General features: G+C 31.2%; 2 protein-coding genes and 1 long non-coding RNA gene across 8 annotated transcripts; 2 read left to right on the plus strand and 1 right to left on the minus strand.

Moving 5' to 3' along the window:
* Positions 1 to 50: 50 nt before the first annotated feature.
* On the minus strand, positions 51 to 13,571 carry LOC103579532 (PXMP2/4 family protein 4). 5 transcript variants are annotated; one of them, XM_053739644.1, is made up of 7 exons: positions 4,191 to 5,736; positions 3,909 to 4,007; positions 2,553 to 2,744; positions 2,329 to 2,471; positions 1,683 to 1,795; positions 1,539 to 1,615; positions 51 to 915 (listed from the first exon to the last, which is right to left on the minus strand). In XM_053739644.1, exons 3-7 carry the CDS (start codon positions 2,685 to 2,687, stop codon positions 757 to 759), a joined length of 627 nt encoding a protein of 208 aa, XP_053595619.1. In that variant the 5' UTR covers positions 2,688 to 2,744; positions 3,909 to 4,007; positions 4,191 to 5,736; the 3' UTR covers positions 51 to 756. The 5 variants fall into 5 exon arrangements, 1 of the variants encoding a protein (XP_053595619.1); XR_008403777.1 differs by lacking the exons at positions 51 to 915; positions 1,539 to 1,615; positions 1,683 to 1,795; positions 2,329 to 2,471; positions 2,553 to 2,744 and adding exons at positions 5,891 to 5,985; positions 6,070 to 6,267; positions 6,784 to 6,893; positions 12,920 to 13,051; positions 13,291 to 13,571 and having other exon boundaries at positions 3,915 to 4,007; positions 4,191 to 5,833; XR_008403776.1 differs by lacking the exons at positions 51 to 915; positions 1,539 to 1,615; positions 1,683 to 1,795; positions 2,329 to 2,471; positions 2,553 to 2,744 and adding exons at positions 5,891 to 5,985; positions 6,070 to 6,267; positions 6,784 to 6,893; positions 12,920 to 13,571 and having other exon boundaries at positions 3,915 to 4,007; positions 4,191 to 5,833.
* LOC128667864 (uncharacterized) lies at positions 1,557 to 2,005 on the plus strand. Its single transcript, XR_008403779.1, has 3 exons — positions 1,557 to 1,645; positions 1,758 to 1,800; positions 1,896 to 2,005. It is a non-coding gene; the product is annotated as an uncharacterized LOC128667864 (long non-coding RNA).
* Positions 7,735 to 14,027, plus strand: LOC103579381 (ecto-NOX disulfide-thiol exchanger 2). Of its 2 annotated transcripts, none has more exons than XM_008560758.3 (7): positions 7,735 to 7,826; positions 7,951 to 9,302; positions 9,897 to 10,080; positions 11,312 to 11,418; positions 12,167 to 12,391; positions 12,449 to 12,776; positions 13,479 to 14,027. In XM_008560758.3, the coding sequence occupies exons 1-7, from the start codon at positions 7,778 to 7,780 to the stop codon at positions 13,706 to 13,708; spliced, it is 2,475 nt and encodes an 824-aa protein (XP_008558980.1). In that variant the 5' UTR covers positions 7,735 to 7,777; the 3' UTR covers positions 13,709 to 14,027. The 2 variants fall into 2 exon arrangements, with proteins under 2 accessions (XP_008558980.1, XP_008558981.1); XM_008560759.3 differs by having other exon boundaries at positions 12,188 to 12,391.
* Positions 14,028 to 14,044: the final 17 nt, after the last annotated feature.

The following is a 14,044-nucleotide window of genomic DNA, read 5'->3' on the forward strand; positions in this document are numbered from 1 at the left end:
TAAAATAATTTTAAAATAAAGCGTAAGGTTTAAGTCCCAATTATTGACACTAAGAACATTAGATATTATAATTTATTTATTATTATATTTAATATTAATAATTAAATACTTTTTAATTTCTCGTCTTATGCTTTTACTGATTTAATTAATTATTTTTAATATTTTATTAATACCCTGATTAAAAACTCCGACAATCTTATTGGAGAATTCTAAACAGAATGAGAGGAAAGAGGTCTGAGATACAAAACATTTTTGTGATTTTTTTTTTCAGAGTACCTTCGTTTTTAAAATTTTTGAATTTCGTGACATTATTAAGCATCATTCCAAGAATATTCTGCTAAATTTTCGTAAAAAAATATTGAAAAATAAGCCAGTGGTAGTGGGGAGAGACGAGTCACCTCGAAAAGTCTCCATAATAACAGAGTTTTTAATCAGGGTAAATATAATTAAATAAATGTCAATAATTGGGTTTTTTACATTATAATAAAAAAAAGTTTTAAATATTGAGAGGACGAGAGAGAGAGACTTAAAATGTGACGGTGAATGCTTCTTTGTGAGCATGATTTAATTGTTACTGTAAAAACAAAAAAACAAAAAAAATTATTGTGTAATTAAATAGTAAATAATTAATAATAAAAAAAAGCCAATTGTTAAGAGTATTGAAATACTGTTTTATTTAGTGCATAAAAAAAACATTAATTATTTATATTCAATGGCTTATAACAAATATAATAAAACATTTATTTAACATATTATTTACGTTTTTAATTCAAGAGCAGGTACAGGCGTACGTTTTAAGTGACAGAGAATATTCACCCAGCAGAATGAAGCCACACTTACATACAAAACGCGGAATGCTGGTGGTATAACTAAAAAGTTTACGAATTGTACCGGTAACCAATAAATGCATGACGTCTAAAAAAACAAATAAAATAGTTTATTTATCAATAAATAGTAGATTGTGTAACTAGGGATGAAACAAAACGATTTCAGAACAGAGTGATGGGCTGACATCCGCAGTCTGAAATCGTGTTTCATTCTGAGTTACACACTAGTTTTTTATGATTACCAGCATTGGAACTTAAAGTTTCATCAACAGCCAGAAACTTAATTGAAAACCAACTACTAGTGTAAGCGTAAATTGTAATTAAACAGAAACTATAAATACTACTACAATTTACGCATTCGCGGCATTAGACTGAAATTATCTTCTACTAGCTGTATGAAACGTAATTTTCAAGTTTCAATGCTCGTATCATGAAATAATTTTTTTTTCACAGCCAAACTCCATTAACTCGGACAGTTATTCCCCGGAGGAGCGGAAATTTCTTGAAATTTCTGAGTTGGCAGATGCCCCTTCTTCCTTAAAGTGTAATCTATAGCACATGCGCTCTTACATCTATCTAACATATGCACATGTAAATATACAAAAGTATATCATTAAGTGGGAGACAGTGCAGGTCATAGTGGGGGTCAAGATTTAAGGGAAGTTCCGAGTTAATGGAGTTTGATACTAATTAAAATTTAATAAAATTTACCGCAAATGTTTTAACAAACTTGGCATTGCATTCATCTAAAAGATTTTCTTTACTTTTTCCTTCCATTAAACTCATACCTTTAATTAAAAAATTGAATTAGTCCATTAGTAAGTAAATTAACTAATTAATTAATTAATTACTTACTTGTAAAAAATAAAACAATTAATGGAGGTGTCAGTACAAATTGATCGCATAATAATTTAGTAACAACTATTTTAGGAGTTTTTCCCGTGAACATTTTATCCAACCAAGAATACCTACGGTAAATAAATAATTATTTAAATAAAAAATTAATTAAGAAAATAAATCGCGTCACTGATTAGTGGCGCGAAAGTCAAATAAAGAAAATTATTGTAGATGGACTAGTGCAGTAAGGGATTGCGGTAAAAAAAAAAACGTGCATAAGTAAGCCGGCGTGGTGATGAAAAATTTATAGGTAAGTATTAATAAAAAATAGAGCCAACAGGTTAATTACCCATCTCACCAGATAAACAGACTTTACGAGGAGAGGAGCCAGCAACAGCATACTGCTCCAGATAATACTCTTGTCCTCTTGTTTCATTACGTATTAAACTTTTTATTCCAATGAATCTCTAGAATGAGACAAGGGCTTGCATTTTTTCAAAAAAAAAAAAAGAAAAAGTAAGAAATTTATTTTAGACTTAAAATAAATGATATCGAGGCTGATGAAGCAATTAGTGCTGATTAAATATTAAATGGCAAACAAATGGATCCATGCATCATTCGAGATATTTATATTTATATTTTATAGGTTTTTATTTCATTTTACCATCCATGGAGAATTGGTCCAGCGAGAAAGTATCCGTAAGTAAGATACCGCTGGAGAACTGGTAGATTATAATCTTCTAATTTGAATTTATCTGGAAAGAGTCTATTTGTATGAGCAGGTTGGTTTTTATTCAAAGCTGCCGCCTGTTTTTAAAAAAAAATTTTTTTTATTTTTACAATAACGCGAACTGTGTACAGAAATATTAAATATTTATTTTTACTTACAGCTTTTTCTTTCTGATTATTATTGTATGTCTGCTGCAAAAATTCAGCGCCGGTATAAAATGATCCATAAGCAACAGAATTGAAAAATAAGGGACGAATTTTAATCAAAGCAGATTTAACTTTTGATAGTGACATCTTTATTATTTATGTGGTAATAAATCAGATAATTAATAATTAATTAATAACAGGTGTCTGGAAATAAAATAATGCTTTCTATATTTATTTGACATTTTTTTAAATTATTAAAGGATCATTCTGGTTTATAAATTTGGAAAAAATCCATTTTTTGACATTTTTTAAAAGTTTATGGATCTAAGAGTATTGGGTAAAAAATTTTCATATCAGTGGCGAAACTTGAAGTTTCAGTGTCTCTATAATCAGTTGAAAGGAGCGAATTTCAATCCAATGCCGCGAGTTAATATCAGCAAATGCGGGTGATGTCGGCTAACTTCACACTGATCTGAAACTGATTCGTTTCATCCCTTGTTACACAATATACTATTTCAAAAACTATTATTAAAACAAAAACTTTAAACGCCTTTTTCTCAAAACTTTCTTTCGGCTGGCGATTTTTCCGGAACTGAATCGATCTTCCTAAAATTCCATATATATTCTATACATAAATAGCCAGCGTATTATAAAATCGCATTGAAATTTGAATTTTTGCTCTTTTTTTTTGCCAAAAACACGAAATAAAAAACCTTTTTCAAATTTAAAATTTCCGGCATTTTATTATTTACTAATAAATATTAATATCCATAAAATGCGCGAAAGTTGCAGTCACATCCAATCTAATATTTTTTGTTTTGAAAAAAAAAAAAACTTTGTTATCTTAACAAACGTCAAGATTATGTAGTTGTTTGTTAAGATAACAAATCCATCTTAGTCAACACAACGAAATAACATTTGTTGTGTAGAAAATTAAAAAAGCTACAGGTGCATTTTAAAAAATTTTTTTTTATAACTTATTGCTTTTATAAAAATTCAAAAATTATCAGACGTCGGCTAACCAGTATTTTATAATAAATTGGTAAAAAAGAAGTAGACAAGTATCAGTTTTTTTGATGCTGAAGTTAACAGACGATTGACAATTTTTTGATTTTTTTTAACAAGTCAATTTAAAAAAAAAATTAAAATTAAAAAATGCATATGTAGAAAATTAAAAAAACTATACGTGCAATTTTTTAAATAATTTGTCGTTTTAAAAAAAAAAATTTCAAATTATTAGACGTCAGCTAACCAGTATCATGTTTTTTTGAACTTGTAAACCAGAATGATTCCTTAATTTTTTTTTTCACCCGTGAGATTCACGTGGTCAAAAAAATTACTTGCATATATATTGTAGAATTTAAATACCTGTAACAATATCAACTAAAAAAAATGATTGTCGCAACAGGTGGTATCAGTACTAAATAAAGGTGTGTGTCCGCATTATTTCTACCGCATTGCGTCAGCCTAAAATATGACAATAAAATAAACAGTTAACTTAGAAACTACATAAGTTATATTCTTCAGATAAATTTTTTTATAAAAATTATTTAAAATGTATAGGAGTTTAAGTCATCACATCACAATAAAACAACTCAGTCATATATTTAAATTACCAAGTAATTTATTATTTTTATTACACTCACTTACGTTCAATTACGATTCATCAGTTTAAAAATTTAACATGAGGGTCACATGTCCGTAATAAAATTCAAATATAAATCATATGAAATACAAATTTATAATTTTTTATACACAAGTAAATTTAAATATAAAAATATATTTTTTATATTTACTAATTAATATATTTTTCAATTTATATTTTACGCGGAAAATTGAATAATTTAAATTGCGCAATCCTCGTGTTGGTGCTAACGGTATCAAACGCTCAAGGCGACTGAATTTAAATCAGAATCAGTTATGATGTTGATCAATTTAATTTAATTGCCACGCATACAACTACCAATGTAACCAAACATGATACATGACATGATGCGCAAGAAATACTTGATCCTGAGAATATTTACAGGTTCTCGCGCATCGACTTGACACTTTTACTTAAAAGCACACAATCCTAGATCCTGTCAAATTAAATTTTTATTACTTTTAGTTCATTACTAAAAAAATTAACTTGGTACCCTGTCAGAAAAATCCATGGGAACTCATAAGAATCTATGTAGGAAAGTATGAAATTATGTAAGAATCCATAGGAATTCAAATAGAAGTGTATGAATTTATATATGAATCCATGTAGAAAGTCATGGGTTCCTGGATTCCCGTAAGGCAACTTTAGATACTTGGATTCCCATAGGGAACTTGGATATATCGGTTTCTTTATGGGAAATTTTTATAGAATCCGAGATATCTGGATTTTTATGTCTATCATCTACTGGAGAGCGGCTTAATATTAGACAATTAACAGATTAATTGACGCTCTTTATATCAGTATTTTTAAAAAATTATTGATTTATTAATTAACTCAAGAAGTATTACATCTTTGTAGAAAATAAAAATAGTTTTAATAAAATCCTTATGGAAATCCAGCCTAAATTTTTATATAGATTCCCACATACCGTTTTCGGATGAATTTCTTTATGGTTTCCTATAGGAATATTAATCTTCTTTTATTCATATATGCATATCAATAGACGATAGACATAGAAATTAAAATACCCTGGATTCTATAGAAATTACTTATATACAAACCCAGATTCCTATGGGAGTTTACCAAAAATAAATCCATTTATCTAAATTTGTATGTCAAGTTCTTATATGGGAATCCAGATACCCATGGACTATAAATCCATACACTACAATATTTCTATGGATACCCATGCAATCCCATATGGATTTTTTGACAGGGGCGCGTATATGAATAAAGGAACAGATAAAAATTCCTATAGGAAACCATATAACCCATCTGAAAACGCCATGTAGTATGACTAAATACATACGCTTTTTATGGGGTTTGTATCGATAACGTGACGATTTTTTTAAATTTTCCTAATTCCTAATTTCTACGAAATTCCCATATGGATTTAGCATAGTGCGGACCCCCATAGAAACCCATGTGAGAATTAATATCTGGGTCTATGCTGGATTCTTATGGGAATCCATCAGAAAACGTCGTGGAAACCCACATAGGAATCTATGCTGGATTCCCATATAGATTTTTATGGGGTAGTTGGTTAAATAATTTATCAACATATCGATTTTTGCATCAAAAACTCTTTCCAATGAGGATTTACATCACGTTCGAATGTAATTTCTCCAAATACTTCGCTCCTGCTGACCTGAAAATTAATAATAGATAATTAAAATTTAAATAATTATATAAATTTACTAATTACCTCTTTAAATTTCAGCTTGCTGAACATTTTAATACTGCTGTCATTATTTATTTTTATTTTCGCACGGTACTTATTTATATTTAGCGCCTCAATACCTGGAAAGTGATTAACAGAAATTAATAACTAAATAATTTGGTGAATACGTTGGGTAATAGTTTATAGTTAATTAACAATTGTACCGTATCGTAGCATGAGGATCATGGCGTTCCATCCCATTTTCTGGCCTCTGGCATACTCTTCAGCGATCATTATTTCACATTCGGCTGTGCGAGGCTCATCGATATCATTAAGATATAAATTAGTGTCTCCAATCATTGAGTATATTGAGTCTCTTGTGTCATCGTAACGCTTTCGATTCAAAATAATAAATGTACACTCTGAAAATAATTTGATATTTTATGAATTTGAATAATTTTTCAATTTTCTTATGAAAAATATTAATACGATAAATTAATTTATATGGGAACTCATAGGAATCTATACAAAAAAATATGGATTTATATAAGAATCTATAGAAAACTTTCAATATCTAGCTTTTTAAGTAGGAACCACCTGGGTTCCCATTTAGGAAATCCACATAAGAAATTAGATACCTGGGTTCCCATATAAGAACATGGATGTATGGATGTCTCTGTAGAAAATTCCCATAGGAATTTGGGTTTCTATGTAAATACTATCTATAGAATCTGGGATAAAGAACAGATTAATATTCTGATAGGAAACCATAAGAAAATTCATCCGAAAATGCCATGTGCGAACTCACATAGGAATCTAGACTGGATTTCCATATGGATTTTCGTAATAGGGATCTAGTTCTACTACTTGTTCTAAGAACTAATTTGTTAAATTCATTTGTTCATCAATCTCAGCAATAATTTCTATTATTTCCATACTTTTTTCATCATTCATCCAAGATTCTTGCATCTCGTACTCTTCTTCAATTGTCAAAGGCTCAGAGCCAGTTAACTCTTGAAGTTCTTCCGACTTCATCCACTCGTGGTATCTAAAAAAAAATTAAACATTAAAACTTTAAACTTTTTTAAATTTAATTCCCACAAATCCCTACCCGAGTTTAAATTTTCCCGCCACCCAAAATTGTATTTTCAAACAAAGTTTATTTTTTAAAATTATTTTTCATACATTAATTTTGAATATAAGTTGTCTATTTAAAATTTTCATTTGAAATTTTCCCGCGAAATTATTTGAATCTTCTTTCAAAACGGACAAGCCTTTTAAGGTTATAAACATACAATAATTAAATAATCTCAGCAAATAACAATTAAAAAAATAAATTACCAATAAAACATCACTCTAAAAAATATATAAAATATATCAATAATAAATATACCTCTCCACATATTTTTTTTCATACGGAACAAGTATAACTTTATTCCCATAAATGGACAAGTTCTGATTTATTTTCATCTTAGTATATTTAAACAATAATAATAATACAATATATATACTTCCATATATATTTATAAATCTAAATATATAATAATCTCTCTTAATATTTTCAATTTCAGTGAACCCGCCAGTAAAAATTTATCCAAATAACAAGACTGCCATATTGCCGATAAATATATACATATATATATTTATATACATATATACATCATGTGTTATATGTCATATATATAAAACACATCATTGTTGTCGTCGTAGTCGCTGTGAGCTCACACTGGGGGGTAGAGTTTAACAGAAACATCACGAATTAATTTATTATATAACTAAAAACAATGTCATACATAATATCATCCATCAGCAAATTTATCAGCGACATTTAGAGCAATAAAATACCCAGCGGACACATAAAAAATAAATGTGAGGACTAAATCTATAGATATCAATACACAAATAGTTTATTTGAGAGCTTGAGAATTAAAAATGGCGTACAATTTTCCTGGGATACCATCAGCAGGAATTCCTCCAATCGGTGAGTTGTCTGGGATTCTTGATCTATTTATATTCTATGTTAATAATAGCTATTTAAAGGCTTAAATGTTATAGTAACTAGTAATAGACTAAGTACGCGTTAGTAATGTGGTTAAATATCGCAGGAATGGGGCCAATGGGTCTGGGATTAGCAGCAGGACATCAAGGATTTATGGAACTTGGTCAGGGTTTTCCAGCTCTGCCACCACCGTTACCACCTCTGCCAGGTATGAATGATTCTCCACTTGAGTTTAGCACCAAAAAGAACCAGCCGCCTCCGATCCGCGAAAGTACTGAGGAGTCGACGGAGCGGAGAACTGATACCAGTAAAAATGAACCCAGGCGTGGAATAAACGGCAGTGAGAATAGAGATGCGAGGGACAGTCGTGACAATGGCAGAAGGTCGAGGAATGATAGAGTTGATCGTCGTGATCGTGACAGAGACCGGGACAGAAGGGACGAGAGGAGTGACAGAGACAGGAGAGACGAAAGAAGACTCGAGGAAAGATCTAGTTCGGGAAATAATCAAGTGCAATCAACGAACACACCAGTGACAACGAGTTCGAGTATTCAGACCCAGATTGAAACGGTTGCTACTAGTCCAAGTGTTTGGAGTATGGGCGTGGGCTACCAGATGATGGGAATGGCTCCCATAGGTCCTCCAATGAGCGCGATGCTCGGTGAAATGACTCTGGGGCCTCATATGAGCCACACGCATCATCACCATGGCTACGGACCTATGGGTCTAGGGTTGATGCCTCATCCTCACGAGGGTGCTATGCTGAGTGCTCAGATGCTGGGAACTGAGCAGATTATGAACGATACTGCGCAGCAGATGATGAATGCCGCTGCTGCAGCAGCTGCTGCTAGTCTTCAAGCTCCTACTCCAGCTCCTAGTCATCAGAATACAAATAACAATTCCGGCAGCACCACCAGCAATCCAGTTACCAAAGAAATAATTCACTGCAAGAGCTGTACGCTCTTTCCACCGAACCCCAACACTCCGGAACGAACTACTCGTGAAAAACCTCCAGGATGTCGGACAGTTTTCGTTGGTGGTCTGCCTGAAAATATAACCGATGGTATTATTCAAGAAATATTTGAACGGTGTGGAGAAATAACGACTCTCAGGTTGTCCAAGAAAAATTTTTGCCACATTAGATTCGCCAGTGAGACTAGTGTAGATGCAGCCATTTACTTGTCGGGTTACCGCATCAGAATTGGATCCAATGTTGATTCGGCGAATACCGGAAGGCTGTATGTGGACTTTGCTCATATTTATGCGAGGGATGATCAGTATGAGTGGGAGTGCAAGCAAAGACAGTTGCAAAGGGAGCAGAGACATCGGGAGAGGGTCGAAAAGGAACGACAAAGACAACCTTCTAGTCCACCACCAGTTGTTCATTATACTGATTATGAAGCTTCGAATATTTGCGAAAAAATAAAACAAGACGACACTTTTATGAAAGCTGTACAGGTTTGTTATACTTTTAAACAAAAAATATATATATATTCTCATATATTTATTAATATCTGGCTACTTGTAACTGATGTCCTGGTAACTTTTACGGATAATTTCATGATTTTGGAGTAGTCGATTAAAAATTTTTCAATTTTTTTTAAATAATTAAAAAAAAAATATGCACATGTAGAAAATTTATAAAACTATATGTGCAATTTTTCAAAATAATTTTTTTTTCATAATTTAACGTTTTGGAGAAATCCAAAAGTAATTAAACGTCGGCTAACTTCTGTAACATATAATTTCAAACTTTCCCTCTGCAACTATCACTTCAAATACAATATACTCAGTAATTATTAAAGGAAGTAAGCATTATTATAGGTCATTTTAAAGGAAATTTAATGAGGAACCCGATAAAAAATAAATAATTTATTGATATTGAAATTTTATGTGATGAATTTTAAAAATAGTCAGGATTAATTTTAAATCTCGTTACCCAAAAATTATTTTTCATGACACAATAAAATTTTAATTGCTTACTAATTAAATAAAAATATTCAACTTTTCATCGAAGCAAAAAATGAAGTACTAATAATAATATATATTTAGATCGTCGTAACATGGCTCGAACGCGGAGACTGCACAAAAAGAAATTCAAATACATTTTACTCAATGATCCAGTCAACGAATTCCCACGTGAGAAGACTGCTGAGTGAAAAGTCATCATACGAAGAAGAGTTACAGCGAGCAAAAGAGCTGATGAAAGGCAGAATGCAAGGATTACTTATACAATGTACGTATTTAATAATAATAATTAACATTTATATCTGTCTCTCTCTTGCTGTTTCACCGCTGACTACAATCCTAGCATAGTAAAGTGTACTAATAACGTACGCAAATATTATCCGCCGCGTTTTATTCTCCACCGGGTAAGTCTTTAAATTTTAAAAATAAAAATGAAACAATCCGGCTCTATATTTAATTTTATTTAATTAATTATTATTAATATTTAATATAATTACGCATTGCTCCTTGTCAAGTGTCTCCTTCATTGATGTGTCTACTATTTATTATTATTATTATTACTATCATTATTATTATTTATCCGTAGACACGTCAATTGTACTTTTTACTTCTCTGTCTCTCTCTTTTTTTATTTATTGTTTTTTAAATAATTTTCTAGAGGGGTATTAATTAATTACTGTATAATTACATGTAAAATTACTGCATGCTTGGCGATGCTAAGGATTGGAAGGTGTTGGGTAGTCAATTTTTTTTGTCAAGATAATTTTGGTATCTAAATTATATTTATTTGAAATTTAAAATTTTTCTGACGTCTGCTAATTTTACTCATAATTTTGTTACAATGCAGATTTAAATGAAATAAAATTTTTAAAAACTCGATATTGAAAAAAAAAAAAAAATTACGTCTGAACTTTTTTTCTAAAAATTAAATCAATTTTTTGAAAAAAAATTTATAAATTTCAAATAAAAATTAATTAGTAATTAAAATTCATTTAAAATTGTGAGTGGGGGAAAATAGGTCCATAATTTTTTCAACCAGAGGCAACATGGACATGGGGTAATTCGAGCCATTTAAAAAATTTTGTAAAATTTTTTCTGCAGCTCATTTTGTCCCAGAGTAAAAATTTTTATTTTGTAATAACGCCCCATTTTACCCTTTTCTTCTCCAAAATTAATGAATTGCCATCTTTATCTTGTACTAAAAAAAAATTATATACGGAATGTCAAGCTCTAATTAAATCCAAACGAACCGAGGAATAAAAGCTGCCGCAATTACCGCAGATGTAAAATAAATATATGAATATATATATTGTATAATTATAAAGATACAGGTCCCTATAGAATAAAGTGAATAAAAATTAGCGCAAAGAAAAAAGAGAGAGATCCTGAGAAAAATAATAAAAAAAACTGTGAGCTGAATTTAACGCTGGGTACAACAGAGGATTTGTTGTGTTTTTTTTTTGTATGCGACATGCAACATCCGCGTCGATCGACAACAGTCAGTCAAATAGAACGTGTGTTCACCGCCGCAAGCCATAAGAAAGTATGGGATCACTTCACCAAGGCCCAGCGCAAGAACATCGAGATGTGGAAGAAACAGTCATCGGTATGTATAAATCGCACCTTCCGTTGTTTTTAAAGCGAAAACAAAAAAAGAGTTTTTTTAAATATCAAAGTAAATAAAACCGGAAGGGTAGCGCCTCCCCTATTATCCCCATATGTCAAACAGATGCATCCAACGATGTAAGTAATTTGGATTTTAAAATTATGAGTAATTGGACGACAGGTAAGTTATCAAGAGTCGAACCCCAGGATTAAATCATCAGTTAATTATTTATCACTAAGTAAATACACTCTACAACACCCGCGACTTGTTGTCGAGCGGATTATCAAATAAGTATTAATTAATTAATTAAACTGCTTGTTTTAATTAACGTCATCACAATTACACCAGATAAGAGCACGGACTGCAGCGGAGTTTAATAAAAAAAGAAAACAAAATCCAGCTGATAATTAGTCTTCAAGTTACGGTTTTGTTGTTGCTGATGTTGCTACTCTACTCTACTGATACTTTAACAATAGAAAAATTTAAATGCTTGGCTTTGTATAAATTAATAATCGTATTAATATTTAAAAATAAAAAAAGGTGGCGGGAGATGTAGACAGTACTATTACTATTATACCCGTCTATAAATACGCGATCACTACTGGGAAATAAACTTACTCAGTGTCACATTGCATGAAGTTACCATCAATTTTTTATATCAATTAAATGTTTAATGAAAATTTTTTTATCCTCATTCACCATAAACTCAATGGATATTTTTCGAGGATGGTTAAAAAAAATTATTTAGTTTTTGTATTTAAATGAACAGGAGATCAAAGCTGTCCAGTTGGAAGAAGCCGTCGTCACGGGAGTCGGCGAGGGAGAGATGGAAGTGTCAGATTCGGAGGAAGAGCCGCAGAGAAAAAAAGTCAGGGCCCAGGTGGGAAGTGAGACTGAGGGAGATGAAAGAGTTCACGCGTTCAAAGAAGAGTCTGAGAGTCTCAGGTGCCAGCTTGAGGCTTACAAAAATGAGGTACTGATAAATTATTGGAGTAGTGAGAGCTGTAAATAATTTTTTGTTTTACCCCAGGTTGATTTATTGAAGTCAGAGAATAAAATCGAAATTGACGCCAAAGACAAGCAAATAAAAATGTTGCAACAAACATTGAAAGGTATGCAGGAGCAGTTACTGCAGTCGCAGAAGCAGCAGATACAAGATGACCAAAAAATAAAAGATTTGACAGTTAAATTAAACGCTTCTGGGGGAGATAGCAATTCGCCGACTGAAAATGAAGTAATAACTCTGGATAAAGATGACGATTCAGTAGTAGTGAGTGAGGAACCGCGGACTCCTAGACCACTTGTCGCAGCTATACCTGGTTGTGTTCAAATTACTCAAAAAGACGCTAAATTAATTGGTAAAAATAATGGGATTAGAAGTGTGCAAGTTGAATAATTCAAAAATTTTTTGGTTATTTTTAACTTCAAATTACTTGATTAGGATGGAGGGAAATTCTGATCAGCTTTCAAATGTTCAATTTTTGTTTAATGGAGAGCTTACCTTATAAAAAAAATCCTCATGGGAATCCAGCCTAGATTTCTATTTGCATTCTCACATGGGTTCCTATGAAAATCCAGGTCTCCAGTTTCCTGTGTGAGTTTCCTGCATGGGAATCCCAAAACTCACAATTTCCTATAAAGATTTTTCAAATGGGAATTTAGATACAGTTTCCTATGTCAAGTTACTGTATGGAAATCTAGAAACCCATGGATTCTTATAAAATCCATTCTTTCCTATATGGATTCCCATGAGTTTCCATACAATCCCACATAGATTTTTTTGATAGAGATTTTTAAGTAACTAATAATATATTGTGTGACGAGGGATGAAACAAAATGATTTTATACCAGGGTGAAGTTGGGTGACATTACCTAGAATTTGAAATTGTCTTTCGTCCTGAGTTACACACTAGTTTTTTATGATTACCTGTAGTAGAACTTTCATCAACAGCAAAGTCGTTAAAAAAAATTTTTGAATTATTTGTAAAATTCAAATACTTGGGATAGTATGAGTCATTAATAAATATTAATGTAATAATTATGGGTTTAAAAATTGTCAGGATTGATGGCAACATTTCTTCATATTCATCCATTTGGAGCTAGTGTTGATTACGTCTGGTCGTATTTACAAAAAATGGAGCCAGGTATCAGGCCGAGCGAGGTCGAGGCTCTGATGCAACGTTTTCCTCAGGTGTTTAAACAAGAGCTACTGGGAATTGGAGCCAACATGGAGCGTCGTTGGCAGTTCTCTGGATTTAATCTGCAGCCATCGAGATCTGCGATCCATTGACGACAACGACAACATGTAGAAATATTTATTGATACCAGTGATAATTCGATGGATTCGAATGAAATCTAATTGAGTAAAAAGTCATAAAATAAGTTTAAGAAAAAACTTATAAGTAAAATTGTGATGTAGTAAAATTTTTTAATGCTAAATAATGCTGATTAGACGAATTGCCATTTGCCATAATAGATTTTTAAGTAAAAGTTTAATAATTAAATTTTGATGCGCAATTTTTTGGCTTTTATAAATTGTTCATACTATTGTATCGATTTATTATTGTATATTAATTATTTATTGTTTATTTTACTTTCAACATATCAATTTATTAAATTTATTAGA

This window comes from Microplitis demolitor, chromosome 5, assembly GCF_026212275.2.
Source record: "Microplitis demolitor isolate Queensland-Clemson2020A chromosome 5, iyMicDemo2.1a, whole genome shotgun sequence".
NCBI classification, from domain to species: Eukaryota; Metazoa; Arthropoda; class Insecta; order Hymenoptera; family Braconidae; genus Microplitis; species Microplitis demolitor.